Source organism: Sparus aurata, chromosome 1 (assembly GCF_900880675.1).
Source record: "Sparus aurata chromosome 1, fSpaAur1.1, whole genome shotgun sequence".
In the NCBI taxonomy this organism is placed as follows: Eukaryota; Metazoa; Chordata; class Actinopteri; order Spariformes; family Sparidae; genus Sparus; species Sparus aurata.
In genome coordinates this window covers 4,470,461-4,491,620 of record NC_044187.1, presented here as the reverse complement: position 1 = coordinate 4,491,620, position 21,160 = coordinate 4,470,461, and the positions used below count along the sequence as shown (strand labels likewise).

Sequence of the window (21,160 nt, the reverse complement as noted above, 5' to 3'; positions counted from 1 at the left end):
TTTACTTGATTATTTAGATTTTAAACTACATTTTATAGCCAGAAGTCAGTTAACATCTAATATTTAAGTGTTTCAACCATTGCCAACAGGCGCTTAAAATTCAGCAAACAGCCATAAAATCTCACTCGACAAACATTCAGCGTTCAGAATGGATCAACATGTTTAAAACAGTTACAAAATCCAAATAACTGTCAAGTTCCTCTGGGGACCTCAACATTTCTATAATCCTGCTCACCGTTTTGGTGAGACCTCGAACTCAACACGTTTTCTGTCTTTTTCCAACAACCGTATAAAAATATTCAAATTGAAAAACGATGACGCACACCAACGTTTATTTTTTCTTCTTTTTTTACTGAAAACGCTGAGCCAGTCGCCAGCTTCAGGGTTCTGAGAAATAGAATGAGCAAAGTACACCTGGGCATTTCAACAAATAAAACTGACAGGTAGAGACGAGTCACGGCAGATTTACACACTCAGAGGCAGGGCATTGTGGGAAAAATGAGGCGTCATACCCGGTTTATAAACTCCCAGTACAGCGACGCCAAAATTCCCCCAAAACGTAAACGCCACATTAATGCTGTCAGAACTCCCGTCTGTTATTTCTGATTTTCTTATATTTCCCATCAACATAAGTGTATTAATCCTAAGAACATATACCTGATGCTTAACGACACAGTGGACCCACAAAAAACAGAAAACGTTCTCATCTCGACGCTAAAGAGAAGCAACGTGGTTCCCCTTGTTTTGCTTTCTTTTTGCCTTAATTTCCGAAGTGCTATTTGTAATAAAACAACATTAAACTCAGCTGTTTGAACTGTAAATTGCATTTCTGAAGATATTTTTCTCTTTGGTTTATTTGGTCCAAATGTAAACAGCAACAGTAAGTAGCAAAATCATGTAAGAACAACAGATGTCTTCCATCGGGAGCCTCAAAGGACCAGAATGCATTGCAACTCCAGGACATGTTGTCTTATTAGTATCAGACACAGCCCAGCGTTTATAAACCAGCAGGCAGCGACCGTGGTATCTAAAGGTCGCCAAGAGGCATTCTGGGAAGTGTAGGACATCATTATCACTGCTATTTCCTTCAACGACATCTGGAACTGATACTTAAAAGTATAAAGATGGATTTTTTTCTTGTTTCGGAGAAGCACAAAGAAATCAGACACTGTTTCACTATAAAAACAACACCAAGAATGCCTGTGAACATGCCTGTGACAAAAGTCGCACTACTTCTTTCTTGGCCGGATTTCTGTGACCTGACTGGGAGTTCAGTTAAAGTCGACCTGTAAAACAAGGTAATGCTGTGATTGTCATTCAAACTAGCGATGTTTGTAAACCACTGAAGAAACAAAAAGGAACACGACTGCAGTCTAATAATAAAATTATTGACCTCTGTGAGCTGAAATGTTCCAATATTTTGCATTTCTGGCAACACTGTTCGCAGTCTGATTCACCAGATGTAGAGTCTGCCGTTAGCCGTCTATTTCTGTTAACATTCTCCTCTCTTCTGCTATATGCATTAGTGTTTTTGAAACCTTGCATCCAGGAGAAACAACAACAACGTCCGAGGTCACATTCTATGCTAAAAATGGCAAAATACCTCAACGTTATCCTGGTGCAACTGTAAACGAGCTAGCTGCTGTTGTCTTTTTTTTTAGCCATTTTAATGCTAGGGTTTACCTCCCTCTTTGCAAAATGGGTCCCAGGTGCACCATCACCAAAGCGACTGGTTTAAAGAAATACAAGCCAGAGCGTTTATCCCCTACAGTAGACTGAAACATGCCAGACCTTTCTCCAGTGCTGCCACAGAGATAGATTTGTTTATGCAGCTGGTGATTTCCCTTTGAAAGGTAATAAGAAACACCTGATGTGACATCACAATTGCTGCATGTTGGATGTTACTTGGTTTCAGCAAGGCAGCATTTACCTCCAGATATCCGGCCTGTCCACCCAAGAAAAGTAGCAGCAGTCAGGAGGGACAGCAACAGCTGAAGAGGTCGGTGTGTTTACCGGGGAAACTACAGGTCACAACCCTCTGAGGAGAAGTCTGAAATACACTGAAAACACTTCCAAGTAGACCAACCACAGTCTGTGTTGCTGCGATGTGCCGTTACATTTCTGTGTAGATACACATCAGGCTACAGGTAGGCTACGCTGTAGGTACACAGTAGATTAAACACAGAAGCATAACTCAAGTTTAAGAACGTGGATGTCAGATTCCTTCAGGATTAATAGCTACAGAAGAACGGTAACAGAAACGGCAACAAGAGTGGAAGTGATTGACGAAGTTCTGTACGTTTTTTTCTGCGAGCACTCTTAGTGTGCCTAGTTCTTAATTTGACAAATAAGCTATCTTTCACTAGCAACTGACACGGCAACTTCTCTGCTGACTTTTGAGATGTCTCTCATGCCGATTTGTTTTATCAACGAAAATAAAATAACCCCCTCACGCTAACAGCTAACGCCATCCATCCATCCATTAGCTTTATGTAATCCTTCAGGATCACAGGTGTAGGGAGCCAATCCCAGCCGACACTGGGTGAGAGGCGGGGTACACCTCACACAGGTCAATCAACTCGATGTCAGACTAAATTGTTTAAGTGAAACAAAATGGCAGATCGTTCTGATTATCAGACTTAAAAACATGATCAAAACATTCCAAAGGTTGAGTATATAAAGTCTGAACTTCAAGCGGATGTTGTAAAAGCTTCATTAAATCCATCTGTGTAACAAGTGCCTCTGAGGAAATAGTCTTGAACTCAGTATTAAACAAATTTTTTATGTCTAATTTACACCTCGACTGTCTGAATGAGCCTCCGCTGCCCCGCCTCTGTGTGTATATCTGTCCTGAGGGAAACGTTAAATCCAAAAACCTTCATTTTGACAGACCGGAAGGAAAAAACAAGGAAACGGCAGCAAACAACAGTTGTACAAATTGACCAGTGCATTGTGTTTCAAAAGTCCAGTTCAGCACATTCAGGAAATCAAGTTCAGAATTCTGGTTTCTCCTTTTGTTTCAAACCAACGTGTTTTGCAGGCGAGAACTTCTCTGCAGTCCCTCTGAAGACGAGGCCGGGTCCGCCGCATCTGAACTTCTCAATGACAGTTTTCCCGCCGTCCGACTGCAAACACTCGTCCCTCTTTTTGTCAGTCCAAATCAAGAGAGAGGCCGGTCCATCCAAGTCCAGCTGGACACAGAGATTTCCAGGGACTCTGATCGGCTGACGCTGGCAGACCAGAACAGATCAGTCCTCCTTACAGAAACCTGGGCAGAGAAACAAGTTAGACTGAAGCTGCATTCACACAATTATATTCATAATCAATATGAATGAATAATTACAGTCACATGACTAATTATAATAATAAGAAACTTGGTCAGTTAATAAAGCAACTGTGAAAGTAACATGTCAAAAAAACAAAAGCTAATAAAACACACAGGTAATGTAAAACTTGTCGCTGACTGAAGACTATTCAAGTTTATAAAATAACTTCTTCTGTAAATTATTTTATAGTAAATAATAAAAAGAGCAATTTCTGATTAATCCAGGTCAATTTCAGTCTTAAAGATCTTATTGAAATCATTTTTATGAAGTCAAATCATTTTTAAAAAGGAATAAATCTAGAGCTCGTACAAACGTGCAAATTAAAATAATAGAATAAATTAAAATGCAGAATAACGTATCTCTTTTCTTTAAGGCATTGTAAATCAATAATCTAACAAAGTTTGTCAGGTCCAAAATGAATTCAGGCCCCACAAAGTGAAAGATCTGAGTATTTCTTTATATCCAGGAAGTCAAACGTTTTCAGCTTCATGCAGCACTTGAGCAGCTTTCAGAGGAATTAACAAAGCTCCGCCTCTGACGATGTGTCCAGATTACCCTCATTACATCCACGGGTTGAACGGATACAGATGATGGCATACTCGCTCATCCCTAATAGCAAATAACTGCAAGTGAAGACCAATGAATATTTAAAGCAACTCCAGGAAATTCGAGCATTAACTCACTGAGAGTGTAATTTCAAAGTCTAGACTGAAGCTTCAGAGAACAAGACGCCACAGTCGCTTTTGGATACATTTAATGAAACAATTTAGAAAACAAATTCTGTTTTTTTATTGTTTTCAGTAAATTGGAGTTGACTGGTTGTCTTGTTAAACTCTGTTTTAGGGACGTTAGATTCTGGTTTTTAGAATCAACTCTTACTTGAGCGGAGACGACCTCTGCTGCTACGTCTGCGACTCAGCCTCTGGCTCTGCTCCCACCACCCGCCGGATGCTCTTGATTGACAGGTACATCTCCTCCTCGGGGTCATAGTAATAAAACTTACTCAGGTAGGATATTAGTGGTCTGGAGAGAAGAAAAAACAATGATGATGAGTGTTAGTAGTTTGAAAATACAGAGTTTTTGGTACAAACTAATTCTCCAGATGCTAATTTCATGAAAGAAAGAAAAAATTTGTGCACATCCTGTTCACACACAGCACAACAGGTGTATATTTTACCTGGGCAGTGGAAGCTCCTGGATGTGGTCGATGCGGACTATTTGTCGGATGCAGAAGCGACAGAGATGTTGTAGCGACTTCACGTTGCTGAAGCGCGATACAGGATACAGCAGCTGAACCGGGGTGGGAGGAAGCCCTGCAACAACCACAAACACTGAGTCTTAATCTTTTTAGCCTTATTGATTAAAATAAAGACCAGAATTACCAACCAAACAAGCCAATAACATGCTAATCTATGAGTAAATATTTGTAAACAGCTCATAATCAAATCTCAATAACTTCTAAAAACAGCAGGAAACTGTTCATTTTGTTGGGGACTATTTTCAGTGGCGGATTAATCCACAATTGTAAACAACCTGAATAACTCCATTCCTAAATATCAGGATATGTTTATCCTGCCATTTCTGTTTTCATTGCCATTCTCTGATCTTTCAAATGCATGATGACTCACTCATGCAGCAGACTTACAAAAAGGATGTCAATTTTATAAATTATGTCTATTTACACTTTCTTGTAGCATTTAGCTCCAAGGCTGTTCTACAAAAACAAAAAATCTATCTCTACTTGATCTTGTTACAGCACCAAGGTGTAGGTATTATACAATTACACTAAATTGGCTCATCTTAAGTAGATAAAATCAGTTGTCATTTCATAATGCACACAGGCCTTCATGGTCAAAGTTGTTGAATTTAAGGTGGAGTGATTTATTCACAATAACAACACATGCAATAAGTAACAGTCCACCTTAAAAGTGGCTGAAGCAGCTTCTGAAGTTTTGCCCAGTGTTTCCCATACATACAGTGTCCACAGCTGTTGTGTTTAATTTAGATAACAAAGATAAAATAGAAATGTAGTTGGACTTTACTCAGAAGATTAATTGTCCGTAATGATAATTAATTATATGTATATATTTTGTGAAGGTAGTAGAAGTAAACATTTCCTGCTCAGTTAGGTTTTCAGAAGTTCAGTAAAAGTTGATGTTGAGTCAACCCAGACAAGATCTCTAGTGTCCTGAATTAAACGATTGTTGACCTCACCTCCATTTACCTCTCAGCAGTAGAATAAAAATAATAAAATGTACAAGGACAGCACCTTTACAGACCACAAAGAGTTATTTTTAAACTTCCATTTGTTTATTATTGAACTCAAGCTGTGGGAAACACCGTGTACCATGAGACCGCATCACCAAAGTAGTCAGTAGACAACATTTAGCAAAGTATTAGTGAATATTTCAACATCTAAACCTGATTCAAGGTAACTCGTCAATTAATTCTCACCCCTAAACAAAGCACTAAGCCAAGCCAATGAAAACCCTTCGATTCTTTGGGGAGTATATCGTCTATATAGTTTAGATACAGCAGTGGTGTCAAAGTGATCCAGTAAAGGGCCGTGTGGCTGCAGGTTTTCATTCCAACCAAGCAAGAACACACCTGATCAGGTCAAGCAAGAACACACCTGATCAGGTGTGTTCTTGCTTGGTTGGAATGAAAACCTGCAGCCACACGGCCCTTTACTGGATCACTTTGACACCACTGAGATACAGGAACGCGATCACATGCATAATATGTTGGGGATTGACGCCTTCTCACAATCATGAATCATGCACAGGCTGAATGCAGACGATACAGACAGTCACATACATTCTTGCTCTCTTCCGCCTCTCAGGCGCTTCTCTCTAAGTGGCGGTTCACATCCATTTTTGATCGGCTCGTCCTGCGTGCGGATATATGACCTATATTTTTACCTGGCACTCTGGAGCGCAGGAAGTAGAGGAATTTGCCGTTCTTGGAGTGCATGATGGCTCGCTCGATGAACTCCACCACCGAGTGGCAGCGGTCCTCAAACTTCGGGTGGCACCACAGGCTGAACGTCCCTGGAGGTGGAGAGAAGTGTTTGTCTTTATATATCACATGTAGTATCTTATCATCTATAAGTCAAACCATCATTAATTATTAAACAGTTGTATAATTACAGCAAACACATCAGGTTAGCTGCCTCTAGCAGCCTTTATGTGTCACATTGTGACTCTTTGATGGGTTTTGCAGAGATAAATTATGTTTAATGTTTCAAAGTCCTCAAGTTTCCCAGTTGTACAAAGTTTTTTCAGATCTTCAAAAGTGAAACAAAAAGTGTCTTTACTGGTTTGTCATTAACATTCTTGTGCAGCATTTAATCCTTCAGTGTACATGAATATTACTACATAACAAATATACACACACATCAGTTGTACTTCTATACTTACATACTATACTATACTACTGCTTTACATAATGCATAATTTTCTAGATCCTTTAAAGTTGTGAAGTTTTAAAGGAGAGTCAAAATGTCCCCACTTTCCAAAAAGGTCCTCACTCTGATGGTTAAAGACGTGTCCAAGTCCTCACTATGTAGCAAATACAAGTCTAATCTGTTATGTCAGTTACCGGTAATAATTCAATTAAAGGAATAGTTAAAAGAATATTAAAAATGACAGCTAGCCCTGTCCAAAAGTCTCAAAAACCATCTCCAAGCCTCTAAAGCTCATTAATTAACATATTTTACTAATAAGCACATTTCCCAAAATGCCAGGCGATTCCTTTTAACACACATTTGTTTAGAATTAAGCACTTTATTTTCATACTCTCAGCTGGTATTCATGGTGTGTGAAGTTTTTTGTTTAAATGTATTGTTATCAAATGAATCTTGATTGCAATAACGTGATGACAGAATAACGACACCATTGGTGGTTGGATTGGTTCCTTCTAAACCTGAATGTCACTTTGCAATTTTGTTATTTCTATCAGACATTCACTACAGACTAGGTTAATAAATAGACTTGTGTTCTGTCCTGTGATCCATTTATCTTTGCAGCAGTGGTGCCAACAATAATCTGATGCCTTCATGAACATGGTTAGTCATGTGTAGATACTGTTACTGATGCCTTCAGATGTCTTAATTTCAAAACAGTAAAACATCAGAGGGTGTAGTCATCGTTGAACAAGACTGCAAATCTACGGCTCCTGGTTTCACGAGGTTTGTTTAGACCGTGAGGATGAGCTGAGGCTGGAATATCATTCATTTTGAAGGTCTGGTCATGAACCAAAGTTTTAGATGAATTAAAAACTTCATGTGATGCTAAATGAAAAGTCAGGAGATCATCAGAGGCATTAAGACACATTATCTGGGAACCATTAATGTCTGTTCGGATCCTTGAAGTAGATGTCAAGCTGCAGTATTTCACTGAATAACTGATCAGTCTGAGCCAATGATGGAGTTAGAGCAAACGTCAGCGGATCATCAAAGACAGGATTCATCCAGAGAGGAGCCTTAAATATATGTAGCAGGTTTTACGTCAATCCATCTGACGGCTGCCGAGGTCTTTTACTTTGAAATACTAATGTCAAACTCTCGGTGAAGCTAGAGGGAAAAAAGGAGAAACCAAAGTTTTTATGATTCATCATAGAGAGATATTTTATTATCAGTATCTGTAGATGGATGTCGTTTTCTGAACTTAGCCGATTGTTCTACTTCTTCTAATGTTTGTCTTTACCCACTTAGTCATTATATCCTCGTTACTGATAATCATTCATCAAAAATCTCATTGTGTTGATATTTTGTGAAAGCACCAATGGTCATCATACAATATTGTCAGAATAAAGATATTTGAGATGTTAGGTAACAAATATTATGATATTTGATTTTGTTGTCTGGTCACTTTAGAGGAAATTTATATATCATGTATCGCAATAGAGGTGGATTTCATCGTTCCATGTCGAGATTCAGTTCCCGTCGGTCAGTTCGGCAGGATGACTCGTTCATGTAGTTCGTTCGTTCGCTCGTTCAGTCGCACTTCCGGTACAACGGCGGTGATTGTAATGCACAGTTCTCAGCTCCTCGTTCTCAAACGATCATGCTAACGGTCAACATAACAAGCTGTTCATGGCAAATACATAGCTGCAACTACATGATTATGTGTACTTTTGGACAACACGACAGTTAGCAGCTAACAGCTAAAGCCAGCTAGCCAAGAACGAGTGACTAACTGAACGAGAATGACAGGAGAGGAATCATAACCGAACGAGAACGAGAGCTACGAACGAAATGAAATGGGGTTTTTTTTATGTAAACGGTTCTCATTGGCTAAAATTCGACGACAGTGTCCTAGACCCAGCATACGATTGGCTGGCTCTCAGTCCTCCTCACCACTCTGATAACTGAACAGTGAGCAACACAGTGACTGGTCTGTGAGAATGAACGAACGAACGAGAGAGAAGTGAAACGGGGAATCAGGTCAGTTCGTTCGCGTTAAAGACTCGTTCGTTCGAACTGATTCGTTCGCGACCAAGCCATCACTATATCGCAATAGAGTTTAAAATAAAGTATTGCGACATAGATTTCACCTAAGAAGACTTTGAGTATCCATACATTTCATGGCAATCCATCAGATACACACCAACAATGCCACCTGCAGAGCCACGACCCTAATGTGCCTAAAAATGGTCTGAAATGAGCGTTTATTGTAAGATTTCAAAATAAAAGCCTGTAATCTATATCTACAACCGGCCGATCTGTCACTACACACATGTGGAGTGAATGGACACATCTGAATAAGTTCAGTGGTCGGGTCGTATCTGAAAGCCTTTCTGCCCTCGATTCACGGCGGGCCGCGATGCGTTCAAGCACACGCGATCGTGTTGATGTGAATGTGTTGTGTCAGTCGGGGCTGCGTGTCTGAATAATGAATGTGTTTCCAGGCATGACTCCATTGCTTTATAATGGTGACTCATTACTGTAGAGTCCCTTGTCTGTATGTATGTCTGTGTGTGTGTGTGTGTGTGTGTGTGTGTGTGTGTATGTGTGTGTGTCTGCCCGGTTACACATGTGTCCTCTGTGAGTCACCTTGTTTGTCACACATGTGGCGTGTGTGCAAATATGCATGTGGTGTTATGGCGAGTTATTCATGCGTCAGTATTGTTGTGTGATCTAATTGGATCTCTATTAAGGCGTGTTTGAGTTTATTCTCAGTGTGTTTGTGCTCTGTTGTTTCTGTTTAATGAGTCTTGTCGAGCCGTTTTGTTGTTTCTATTGTTGTGTTAGCGTGCAGCATCCAGCACGACAAGACGGCTCTGGAAACTTTTGGAAACGTTGTGAAAGCAAGTTTGAATTAAGATTCTGCAGCTGCATGGCTTATTGTTCACCTAACAGGTCTTAAGAAACATGTCGCTGAGCTGCTTTTGTGATATAAGAGACAGGCCAATTGTCGATTTCAATTACACAATATTTAAAGGTTAGCATTCGTGTTTTCTTTAAAGACTCAATGCCATTTAGTCAACAGATCATCAGAAGAGAAAAGAGAGAAGTGCATCAGGGGTGATGACGTTTTGAATTGTTAAAACCCATATTTCAAAATAAAATCAAGTTCCTGAGCGGATAAAATGATTAATCGACCTTAAATTAATTTGTGACTGTTTTGATAACTCATTATAAATGGTAAATTGATGGTTTATAGTTTAGTTAATAGTTAATTCACTGCTAACAAACAATGCAAAATGTTTTAACAATCACTTTATTAACATCAGTTGCAACCTTTCAGTAAACTAGTGTTTATAAAGCATTTCATTGTTTGTTAATAGTTAAATAGGAATTAAATGAAGAATTATTTTACCATTATTTAGCAAAAACATGTACGCACAGATTGTTTTAACTGATTACATTCAGGTGAGGGTGAACAGTGAATCCTTGTTAAGCCCCTTGAAGCAATTTCATATATTCATATTCATATATGTATGTTGGTATGTGGCCATCTTACATGTGTGCATAAATGTCTTCTGTGACTCATCATGATGGTGTGCATCAAACATGTGGTTTGTGTCCATGTTACGTGCCTGAAGAGTCAAATGACCAGCGTATGGATGCACATGTTTCTGCAGGCATTGTGTGTGTGTGTGTGTGTGTGTGTGGACATGTATTACTGATGTTGTGGGGACAACAGTTTATACAGTCACATTGTGGGGACGCAAAACCCTTAAGGGGACAAGATGTAAGTCCACATAACGTGAATCATTACATTTGAGGGTGGAGACTTGGTTTTAGCTTCAGCAAGTACTTGCAATTGTTACTGTTGTGGTAAGTCTCCAGGAAATAAATGTAAATGTGCACGATGTCCCCAAAACTGGGTGAAACTGTGTGTGTGTGTGTGTGTGTGTGTGTGTGTGTGTGTGTGTGTGTGTGTGTGTTGCTGTGAGCACACATTATGCTTGCATACTTGCACACATATGCAAGCATAATGAAGGATTATGCAGGAAGATCTGTGTGTGTTCTTGTACTTCCATCCTCGTGAGCTTTAGACTGACGATGAACGACATTCAGCAAAACGAGGATGCCGTCTGATTGTTAGCTTCAGGTTTAACGGTAGCGTTAGGTTCAGGTTAAGGTTAAATTAAGGGTAGAGATTAGGCATGTAGCTGTAATCACACCTTTGTTAAATCCAGAAGAGTTTGTTCATTTTGTCATCTGCACATTTCTGCAGCAGTCTGCAGAACAAAATGTTTGACAGAGCTGATTTTCATTATTTTTTAAACATGCATGTGTTCATTCTTTCATACTGTTAATGTTTACAAATTGTTTAGTCAGTATTTTTCATGCTGCATCCTCTTTGTTTAATCAATAGATTCCATGTATAGTCAGCATTTTCTTTCGATAGCTTCCCGGTCTTGTGACCCGTTGACTCAAAATCAATGCAGAAATGTCTTGGTTGAATCAGACACGCCTCTTTTTATGTGATTTTGTTTCACCTCATATTTTATATTATATGTTTCATGAATACTCAGCATTTTAAAAGAGCAGCTCGTTCCTTTTTAAAACTGATTTATTTTTGGTATCTTTAATTGTAGATTTATTCTCTATATTTAGAGGTCAGAAAATATATATTATTTGGGTGAAAACAGTCAGTGAGTGTTTGTGTCTCACCTCGGTAGTGCTCCATGCGTGTGTGGTGCGTGACTCCCTGCGACCTGAAGCTGAGGCTCAGGATGTATCGAGGGTCAGAACTGTCTCGGACCAGGAAGGATCCGTCCGGTTTCCCCTTCAGCTTCATCTCTGCATCCTCCCAGTTCATCGGACCCCAGTACCAGCCACACTGAAGAGAAAACAAACAAAACCTTCAGCACCTTCAGACAACAGACCGTCAAAATGCCCCAGAAAGCCAAACATTCTGCAGAAACATCCACTTCACCTCATGGGACGCAGCTTCACATCCTCAGTGTTACATCAAAATCTACCGCTGTCAATCAAACTGACTCAAGTTACGAGGAAACTCAAGAAGTTTCATTCTGCACCAGTGCCAAAATAAATACTTGGTGAACCTCAATGTCTTTTTTTGTTAAATGCAGAAGATACAACATGAAACTTTGAGATTGTTACAGAGGACTCTTGATGCTCGGATAACAACTTTGTACCAAGAACCAAATGTATTGATTACAATATAAAAGATTTTTAACCTAGAATCATTTAATAAAACCGAACCAAGAAAACAGCACTTTTCTGCAATTTTAAGCTTGAGCATTTGTATTATAGTATGTTCACCTATATTTAAAGGCAATTTCAGTGTTTTTACATATATTACAAATAATACAAATATTATTCAGTTAGTTTCTGTTATTTGACAGTATTTTTGGTACCATTGTTGCCAGATGTAACTAGTTACTTTGCAGATTACACGCTGCATCAGAGCCAAAGCAACACTTCATAAAAATGCTGAACATCTCAATCAATAAACCTTTATAGTATACATGTATGCAAACATCAGAACTAATCAACTTTTGATACTTTAGTACAATAATTTGAATCTTCTTTGAGCCTTTCACTTACACATGATTTGTATGGATGACTTTCACTTTTACCAAAGTAATATTTTAACACGATTCCTTTTCTGATCGTGTCAAGGAACGATATTCCTGAGATCTGTATGAAACACACGGGCTAATAAATTAAAATCTTTTTCTCTCTGATGTGAGTCTTACCTTCTCCAGCTCTCTCAGACTGGCGGTGAAGTTGCTGGCTTCAGACCGCCGCAGGGCGCACAGCATGGGGGGCGGGGCATGTCTGGAAGGGGGCGGAGCATCAGACGGCGATGGGGTTGAATGAGGAAGTGCCCGCAGAAAGGCGTCTAGATTGGGGAAAGGATATCGGAGAAATGTTGATGGGATATTGTTCGTATTTGTTGAGATTGTTTCAGAAAACATTTTTATGCAGGCCTTCAGCTTCGAGGTAAAGATTCTTAATGTCAGCTGTTGTGTTCCAACTTGTGCTAAAAGAGTTGTTAAAGGTGTAGTTTGTAAAATAAAGTCCAGAATTCAAAGGCAGCTCTAAAACTATAGGTGGCAGCAAAACCGCTAACTGCTGCTCGGTATACTCGTTAAAATGGTGTTACGTGACAGGATTAGGCAGGCTAGCTAGTTAGCATGCTAACACCATTAGACATCTCTATCTTTGTTGTAACGTCAACACTGTTGTTTCTTCACTTTGTTGATAGTATAAGTTCATTTTTTTTCAATGTTTTAAACTAGAATTCTGGCCAATTCTTACACATTGCACCTTTAAATATCAATTTAAAGTCTTTGTTGGCTCCACAGCAGCGCTCACTTCCTGTTTGGTGCTTACCATTGAGGCTGAGACTGTGCTGGATGGTGGCGTGGGAGGGAGGAGGAGGAGGAGGGAGAGGCAGGGGGAGGGACTGCAGGGAGGCGCCCATAACACTCACTAGGAAAGGCCCAGGCTGAGGCCCGGCTATGTCATCTGGAGGAAGGATAGGACGGAGAGGAGAGAGCGAGGGGGGAAGGAAGGAAAGGAAACGAGGTCAGGAGAGGAGAGGGAGGGAAGGAAAGGAGGTACAGACAGACAGGGAGGGAGGGAGGGAGGGAGGAGAAGACAGCAAAGAAGGTGTCAAGATGGGAAGAGTGAGGAAGAAAGAGGGTGAGGGAAGGCAGGAAGGAAGGACAGAGTCTTTCATCGCCATCAGACAGAAAGCCTCTGTCCACCGAAGTAAAAGACTTTACCTCCTCAATATCGACCAATAGGATTCCTCTATTTGTGGGTTTACAGTATCACAATTTCTTTTTAATCCTTACTGTCAACTAATCCCATCAAAAGATCAAAACCACCAGTGACTGTATCTCCAAACAAGTATTGTTTGTGTATCTTCTTCCTCACGGACGACAACACCTCCACTGACTTTCCATCAGCGTGAGGACGAGAAGATAACGAGTCATTTTTCCTTTTTTACATATCCTATAAATCTGCTGCATAAGTGGGTCAGATAATAACACCAAGCTTGGAGCAACAATAGGCATTTGAAAGGTCAGAGAACGGCCATGAAAATGGAAATGTCGTGATATTTAGGAACGGAAGTTTTTACTTCGCTTCCAGTTGAATTCTTGACCACAAAAAACTAAAAACTTTGATCTGAACTGCATTTGAGAAGCTCGATGATGGAGTAGAAAGTGTCATCTGTCACAAAACTAGGACGAATGACGGCTTTAAAAGAACAAACAAGAAAATAAATGTGTTGTTTTTTTTGGCATGGCACAGATTGTTCTTCTGTGGAGAGAGGAAAACTGTTTTTCCACCATCGATTGAGTCATTGCGCTCAGATTTCAAATTAAATCTGTAGTTTGCCGCTGACCTTTCAGAGCTTCTCCAATCAGATTACAGCAGATTACAAAAACTTGTCTGTGTCTATTTCCAGCAACGTTACGACAGAGAGCAACATTTACAAGTATCGGTCCATGACAGAAATATTAAGAGAAAATGCCAGAAGCTCACTGTTCATCTTGATTTAGAGAGGATTCAATAAAGCACTGCGAATTACAGAGAGGACGGTTTGGCTTCAGCTGCTCTCTTGTTATCGTATTAAATCATTTGTGTGTCTGTAAAAATAAAGACGAAGAGGAGAGGAGACGGAGAGGAGGAAGGAGAGAAAGGTACCTAACAAACTGAGACTTCGGCGTGGAGGAGGCGGAGGCGTGGGAGGGTGTGGCGTGTTCGCCCCTCGCCGTGAAATATCCACATCCACCAGAGAAACAGTCTCACCTGAAGACAGAAGAAGAAGAAGAAGCAGAAGTTAGAAGAGAGGAAGGGAGAAGAAGAGTGCAGTAAAGATGCAGACGCTGGAGCGATAAAAACCCTGGTTTGTGTTTCTGTGACTGAGTTGTTTTGTCTGTGCAGCAGAGGGCCATTAAAGCTGCACCAGGCAGGATGTTTATGGAAAATTACACGAGCTAATCAGCCTAAATCACTGCAATAAAAAGGAACATCACATCCCGGCTAATTGAGACGCTGCAGATTCACTGTTTACCAAAGTGAACGTCTGCGGTTGGGGGATGCTCACTGGCAGGAAAAGAAACAAAATTCAAACCTAAGAGACCAAATCCCCCACCGTCTCCTGAAACAGCGGAGAGATTCTGGACTCGCTTCACTTCACATCTCGTCTTCTATCGTCTCTTTGGTTGTGAGACATCACAGACCGGCTGGGTTGATAAACACCAGCGTGCCGTGTGCATGGATTCTGGGTCTTGAAGTCCCCAAGATTTAAAATAACTCGCCCGTCTCTCCTGTGGGGCCCGCCAGCGTGAAGTGTTGCAGCTTTTATGTTCCTGTGTAATTAGCAGTTAGTCCTGTGCCGAGCATGTATTCATTAAACGATAAAGAAACTACAAAAATCTTCATATTCAAGACGTGGACCGAGCAAATCTGAGATCTACGAGCGATGTGGGACAGCAGCGGTACTCCTGAGCCCTGCGGAGGTTGTGGACCGATTCTGATAAAGTCAGCGAAATAATTTTTGCCAGCTGAGCTTCAGACCTCCTCACCCTTCCTACCCATCGGACCTTTGTGCTGAAGCCTGTCTTATCTTATCTGGAGCACCAGCGACAGTCTGACTGCTAGGACGAGTTAAAGGTTGCAAATGTGGAATGAGAAGCTGAAATTCTGCTTGTTACCTCCTCGGAGGAGGCGACGTGTCCTCCTTGTTTGTTGGTTTGTCAGCAGGATTACACAAAAAAACTACTGAACAGATTTCCAGAAAAAACTCTGACGGAGGATCGGTCTCGGCCCAGAATAGACCTCATTAACTTTCCGGGTGCAGATCAGGACAAAAAGGACGGATCTGGGATTTTAAAGCTGCTGTGAGCGTTGTCATCATTTTAGCTAACTTCCTGTCTGTTTTTACAGTTAGCAATCCCCTCCGTCCTCTCTACGTCACCACACAGACACAGAAGACAGGTGGACAGGACCGCCTCTTTACGGAGTTCTGTGTCCTGATTGGATAAAGTCGGCAGGGATACAAGAAAACATTTATTTCGGCCTTTATTGCATGAGTAGGAGGTGGAGTCGAGCCGAGCAGCACCGGAGACGGACCTGCTCCAGAGCTCAGAGAATCTCTTTAGTTCGTCTCGTCCTGTTTGTACTTTCAAACATCTGCGTGTTCACTTCCAGCTGCTGAAAACACGTTTCCTGTGACGCTCCTTCATAATAAAAGCTTTTAAATTACTAAATAACGGGAGGTTTTTATTGTGAAGACGTTATAGGAACATTTCTGGAGCTTCGCATCAAAACAACAAGGCAGAATTTGTCCTTTGAGGATGTAAATAATGTCTTTTCAAATCATTTTGGGATCTTGGGGCCTCTAGAGACTTTGTGGAGACACTTTATGTGGTTGTTTTTACATTTTAAATCAAATCTGCAGCTTCAGGTGTTCAGCAGAACGCTGCAACTCTGTCTTACTGTGAAGCTCCAGAAATGTTCTGTGGACTACGACACATCACCTGACTTTATATCATCAGGAGGAGGAGAGGAGGACTTTATATCATCAGGAGGAGAGGAGGACTTTATATCATCAGGAGGAGGAGAGGAGGACTTTATATCATCAGGAGGAGAGGAGGACTTTATATCATCAGGAGGAGAGGAGGACTTTATATCATCAGGAGGAGGAGAGGAGGACTTTATATCATCAGGAGGAGAGGAGGACTTTATATCATCAGGAGGAGGAGAGGAGGACTTTATATCATCAGGAGGAGGAGAGGAGGACTTTATATCATCAGGAGGAGGAGAGGAGGACTTTATATCATCAGGAGAAGGAGAGGAGGACTTTATATCATCAGGAGGAGAGGAGGACTTTATATCATCATCAGGAGGAGGAGAGGAGGACTTTATATCATCAGGAGGAGGAGAGGAGGACTTTATATCATCAGGAGGAGAGGATGACTTTATATCATCAGGAGGAGAGGATGACTTTATATCATCAGGAGGAGAGGAGGACTTTATATCATCAGGAGGAGGAGAGGAGGACTTTATATCATCAGGAGGAGAGGAGGACTTTATATCATCAGGAGGAGGAGAGGAGGACTTTATATCGTCAGGAGGAGGAGAGGAGGACTTTATATCGTCAGGAGGAGAGGAGGACTTTATATCCTCAGGAGGAGGAGAGGAGGACTTTATATCATCAGGAGGAGGAGAGGAGGACTTTATATCGTCAGGAGGAGAGGAGGACTTTATATCATCAGGAGGAGGAGAGGAGGACTTTATATCATCAGGAGGAGAGGAGGACTTTATATCCTCAGGAGGAGGAGAGGAGGACTTTATATCATCAGGAGGAGAGGAGGACTTTATATCATCAGGAGGAGGAGAGGAGGACTTTATATCATCAGGAGGAGAGGAGGACTTTATATCATCAGGAGGAGGAGAGGAGGACTTTATATCATCAGAGGAGGAGAGGAGGACTTTATATCGTCAGGAGGAGAGGAGGACTTTATATCCTCAGGAGGAGGAGAGGAGGACCTTATATCCTCAGCAGGAGGAGAGGAGGACTTTATATCATCAGGAGGAGGAGAGGAGGACTTTATATCATCAGGAGGAGAGGAGGACTTTATATCGTCAGGAGGAGGAGAGGAGGACTTTATATCATCAGGAGGAGGAGAGGAGGACTTTATATCATCAGGAGGAGGAGAGGAGGACTTTATATCGTCAGGAGGAGAGGAGGACTTTATATCATCAGGAGGAGAGGAGGACTTTATATCATCAGGAGGAGGAGAGGAGGACTTTATATCATCAGGAGGAGAGGAGGACTTTATATCATCAGGAGGAGGAGAGGATCCTTCGACATTTATAGATGCAGATGCATCGATAATGAAAACAATCTTTAGTTTTAACACAGGAGAGTTTCAGACATTTCTGAGGGAACCAGAGAAAGAAGCAAAGCAGCATGCAGCCTCTTACCAGTGAAAGCAGAGAGGGAGGCAGCGAGGGAGGCGGGAGAGAAGGCACTGTGGGCCCTGGTCAGTCTGGGCTGGCTGTGGCTGCAGGACAGACACCAAGACAGGAAGAAGAAGAAGAAGAAGAAGAAGAAGTATTAGAAGCTGCAGAGGTTCAGAAAATTAACTTTTCAGTGCAAGTGTTAGCATGTGTGTGTGCGTGTGTGTGTGTGTGTGTGTGTGTGTGTGTGTGTGTGTGTGTGTGTGTGTGTGTGTGTGTGCGTGTGTCTCTTTCTGTTTGATGCTCTTAGCTCCGGCAGTCAAGACTTCTGAAGCTATGTTTTTTTAATCACAGCCTTCCTTCAGTGTGCTGTTGTGAATAATGACTAAGCAGTGAGTTGGATCGAGGGTGACAAGCCACAAAGGTTTGAAAAATATCTGCATGGAAGGAAAAAAAAGAAGTTCTGCTGGTGGAAGCAAGTCAAGATGTTAGAAAATGTTCGTTATTGAGAAGGAGCACAGAGATGGATCTCTGGACTCAGGTGTTCTGAGTGTGTTGCCTGATACTCACTGACCTATATTTGAGAAAAACAATCTTAGAAGTCCAAACGCAGCAGAGGGAAGTCCTGCATGGGGACTGAGGAGCAGAACCAGCAGTGTTTACACCTGGTTCAGGTCTTGCTCCCCATGTCTCCTCCTGCAGGAGCAGTCTGGTCTCCCTCTCACTGACTGTTTTTCATGAGAATGTGGTGTTGGACCGTGTGGTGCCGCTCACCTGTCTGCGTCCTGCTCAGCACCAGCCGGGCTCGCCATGTCCACCAGGCTCCCTGCAGAAGACACTGAGTAGGTCACTGAGGGCCTCTTGTCCAGCAGGTGATTGGAGCCGCTGCAGCTTTTAGTCCGGAACAGTTTGCTCAGGCGGATCTTTAACGAGCCCTTTTTGGACTTCGCCGGAACTTTGAGCGTCTTTTCTCCACCCGCGGCCCAGCCTGTGGGAGTCCGCGGCGCGCTGGCGCACCGCTCCGGCCGCCTCCTGGGTGTCGACGCCTGGCTCTGGTTCGGGCTTGTGGCCCAAGGGGAGTTCTGGACCGGTGTGGGTATCGGCGACATGGCGGAAACTTGGGCTAGAACCTCTGAATCCCCGGAGCTTACCTGTGAGAGGCGGCTGGCTAACCCCCCGTGGAGGCTGCACACCTGCGCCGCCGCCGCCTCGGTCGCCGCCGGGTCCAAACCCTCCACCTGCCTCCGCAGCTCCGCCTGGAAGCTGCTGATGGAGAAAGTCCCGGACATCTTCTGAACTATGTCCCGTTTCCTGTGGAGGAGAAACTCGCGGCGTCCGTTCTCGTCGTCAGTCTCACCCTCCGGGCACTCGTCCATGCCCAGGCCGGCGACATCCCCGCTCCCGAGCCCCTCCAGGACCAGCAGAGCGTCGCTGGTCTCGGTCGGGTCATCCCCCGGCTCGACTCCCCCTCCTCCCGGCCCGTGTGCACCCTGACACGAACACTGCGGGAGCTCCCCTGTTTTGAACAGCATCTTGGGCACCGCACCGACCCCCAGCTCCCCGAACCGTCTGGCCAGCTCGAACACGGCTCCCTCCCGGTCCCTGGTGGCGCACCCCCATTTAGAGTCAATCACGGTGAGAGGGTTGGATCTCTCCGACAACAAGGGCCACTCGGGCGGGGTGGTGATGAGTCGATGCCGGCGGCACAGCTCCGCAGCCCCCTGCATGTCCGCGGTGACGGAGCCCGGCGGATGCGCTCCCCAAGCCCGGTCCTGCAGGTTCTGCTGCTGCTGCTGCTGCTGCTGCTGGACGTCTCCCGGACTCAGGGTGTTGTTATTGACAGCCGGGCCGGAGCAGCCTGACCCCGGGCTCTGGTCCAAACCCAGAGCATCCCTCGGCTGATTCCGACGGTCTAATTCTAAAATCCCCTCTCCGTTCCGCATGATGTTGGAGAAGACCAGCAGCTGAGGCCGGAGGCCGGGACTGGGAGCGAAGTCGAAGCCCTGGGCCTCCATGGGGCTCTGCGGCGGAGGAGGCGCGGACAGCGGGGCTCGGCTCTCCGTCACCCCGGTGTCAGGTGCAGCCGTGCCCTCGCCGCTCGGCTGGGCTTTGTTCAGGCGGCTGCTGGGATGCTCGAGGCCCGCCGTCGGATCTCGGCTGATATCCAACCCGGCTTTGACGCCGCTGTGAGCCAGGACCTCCTTCCCCAGCCCTGCCACCACTCCTCCCGGCGGCAGATTCCCGTTTTCTGCGTCCAAGCGGTCATCCTCGGCCGCGGAAACCAGGCGCATCAACACGAAATCGGGCGACATATCTTGCGCGTTGTTCATAATTGTTCCCTCAGGATCGCGAGATGAGAATTACGAGGCGATGTGCAGCTCACATAGCTCAGCGGAGACCTGCCTCCTATAATAAAGAAAGGGCCAAGCCGCCGCTGCCTCCCATAAACAGGCTACGAGCGGAAAAAACGCCAGAAAACACACCAGCCGCTGTTTCTGCTCATCCTCCGCCTCTACGACAGCGCAGCATCCATCCGGCGCACATCGGCGGGATGCGTGCGGTTCGCTGCGGGCAGCAGGCGGACCCCCGGGTCAGACATGCATGCGGTCCGATCCGAGCGGAATAAAACAGCCAGCAGAGTCTCCGGTCAGTGACCACAGTGTGTCAGCCAGGCCCCACCCGCTCCTCCTCCTCCTCAGCCCCGGAACCAGCGCGTTATGAGCGCCGATGATCACAACTGTAAATGAGTCCGAGAGAGACCTGATCTGAGAACAGCTGATCCGTGTTACTGCTAATACAGAGGACAAAGGCAGGAAGACATAATAATGATAATAACAACAACAACAACAACAATGATAATAATAATAATAATAATAATAATAATAATAATAATAATAGTATCCTTTTTTATCCTGATACTCTTATATTTTAATTTAGTGCAGCTTTATTTATTCTATTGGAAGTTCCTTCTAATAAACTCAAGTTATTGATATTTTAAAGTCCATATAAGGCACTTATTGACATTAATATGACACCAGATAGACACCAACATAGATGTTGATAAGAGCATCAGAAAGTTATCATAATAAACATGTAGCATTTTGTATTTTTTATGCAGCTATTTTTGTAATTTTATTTATTCATTCATTTATTTTGTATTTTTATCATTTTCATCCCATTTTATCTCATTCTATTTATCTATTTTGTTTATTTATTTTTATTTTATTTTATTTTATTTTATTTTATTTTTATTTTTATTTTTATTTATTTACTTATTTATTTATTTATTTATTTATTTTTATTTTTATTTTATTTTTTTCATTGAGGTGGGTGTTTTGACGTTGTTTAATGTTTTCATACATTTGTGAAGAATCCAATAAAAATATTCAAATATAATAAACATGTATATTGAGACATTTATAAGCTCTTA

At 42.8% G+C, this 21,160-nt stretch overlaps 1 protein-coding gene across 2 annotated transcripts; it reads right to left on the bottom strand.

Moving 5' to 3' along the window:
* Nucleotides 1–1,223: 1,223 nt before the first annotated feature.
* On the bottom strand, nt 1,224–20,511 carry socs7 (suppressor of cytokine signaling 7). Of its 2 annotated transcripts, XM_030416548.1 has the most exons (10): nt 18,505–20,510; nt 17,755–17,834; nt 14,467–14,571; nt 13,144–13,278; nt 12,504–12,649; nt 11,452–11,620; nt 6,248–6,376; nt 4,504–4,639; nt 4,206–4,349; nt 1,224–3,268 (listed from the first exon to the last, which is right to left on the bottom strand). In XM_030416548.1, exons 1-9 carry the CDS (start codon nt 20,058–20,060, stop codon nt 4,229–4,231), a joined length of 2,577 nt encoding a protein of 858 aa, XP_030272408.1. In that variant the 5' UTR covers nt 20,061–20,510; the 3' UTR covers nt 1,224–3,268; nt 4,206–4,228. The 2 variants fall into 2 exon arrangements, with proteins under 2 accessions (XP_030272408.1, XP_030272416.1); XM_030416556.1 differs by lacking the exon at nt 13,144–13,278 and having other exon boundaries at nt 18,505–20,511.
* Nucleotides 20,512–21,160: the final 649 nt, after the last annotated feature.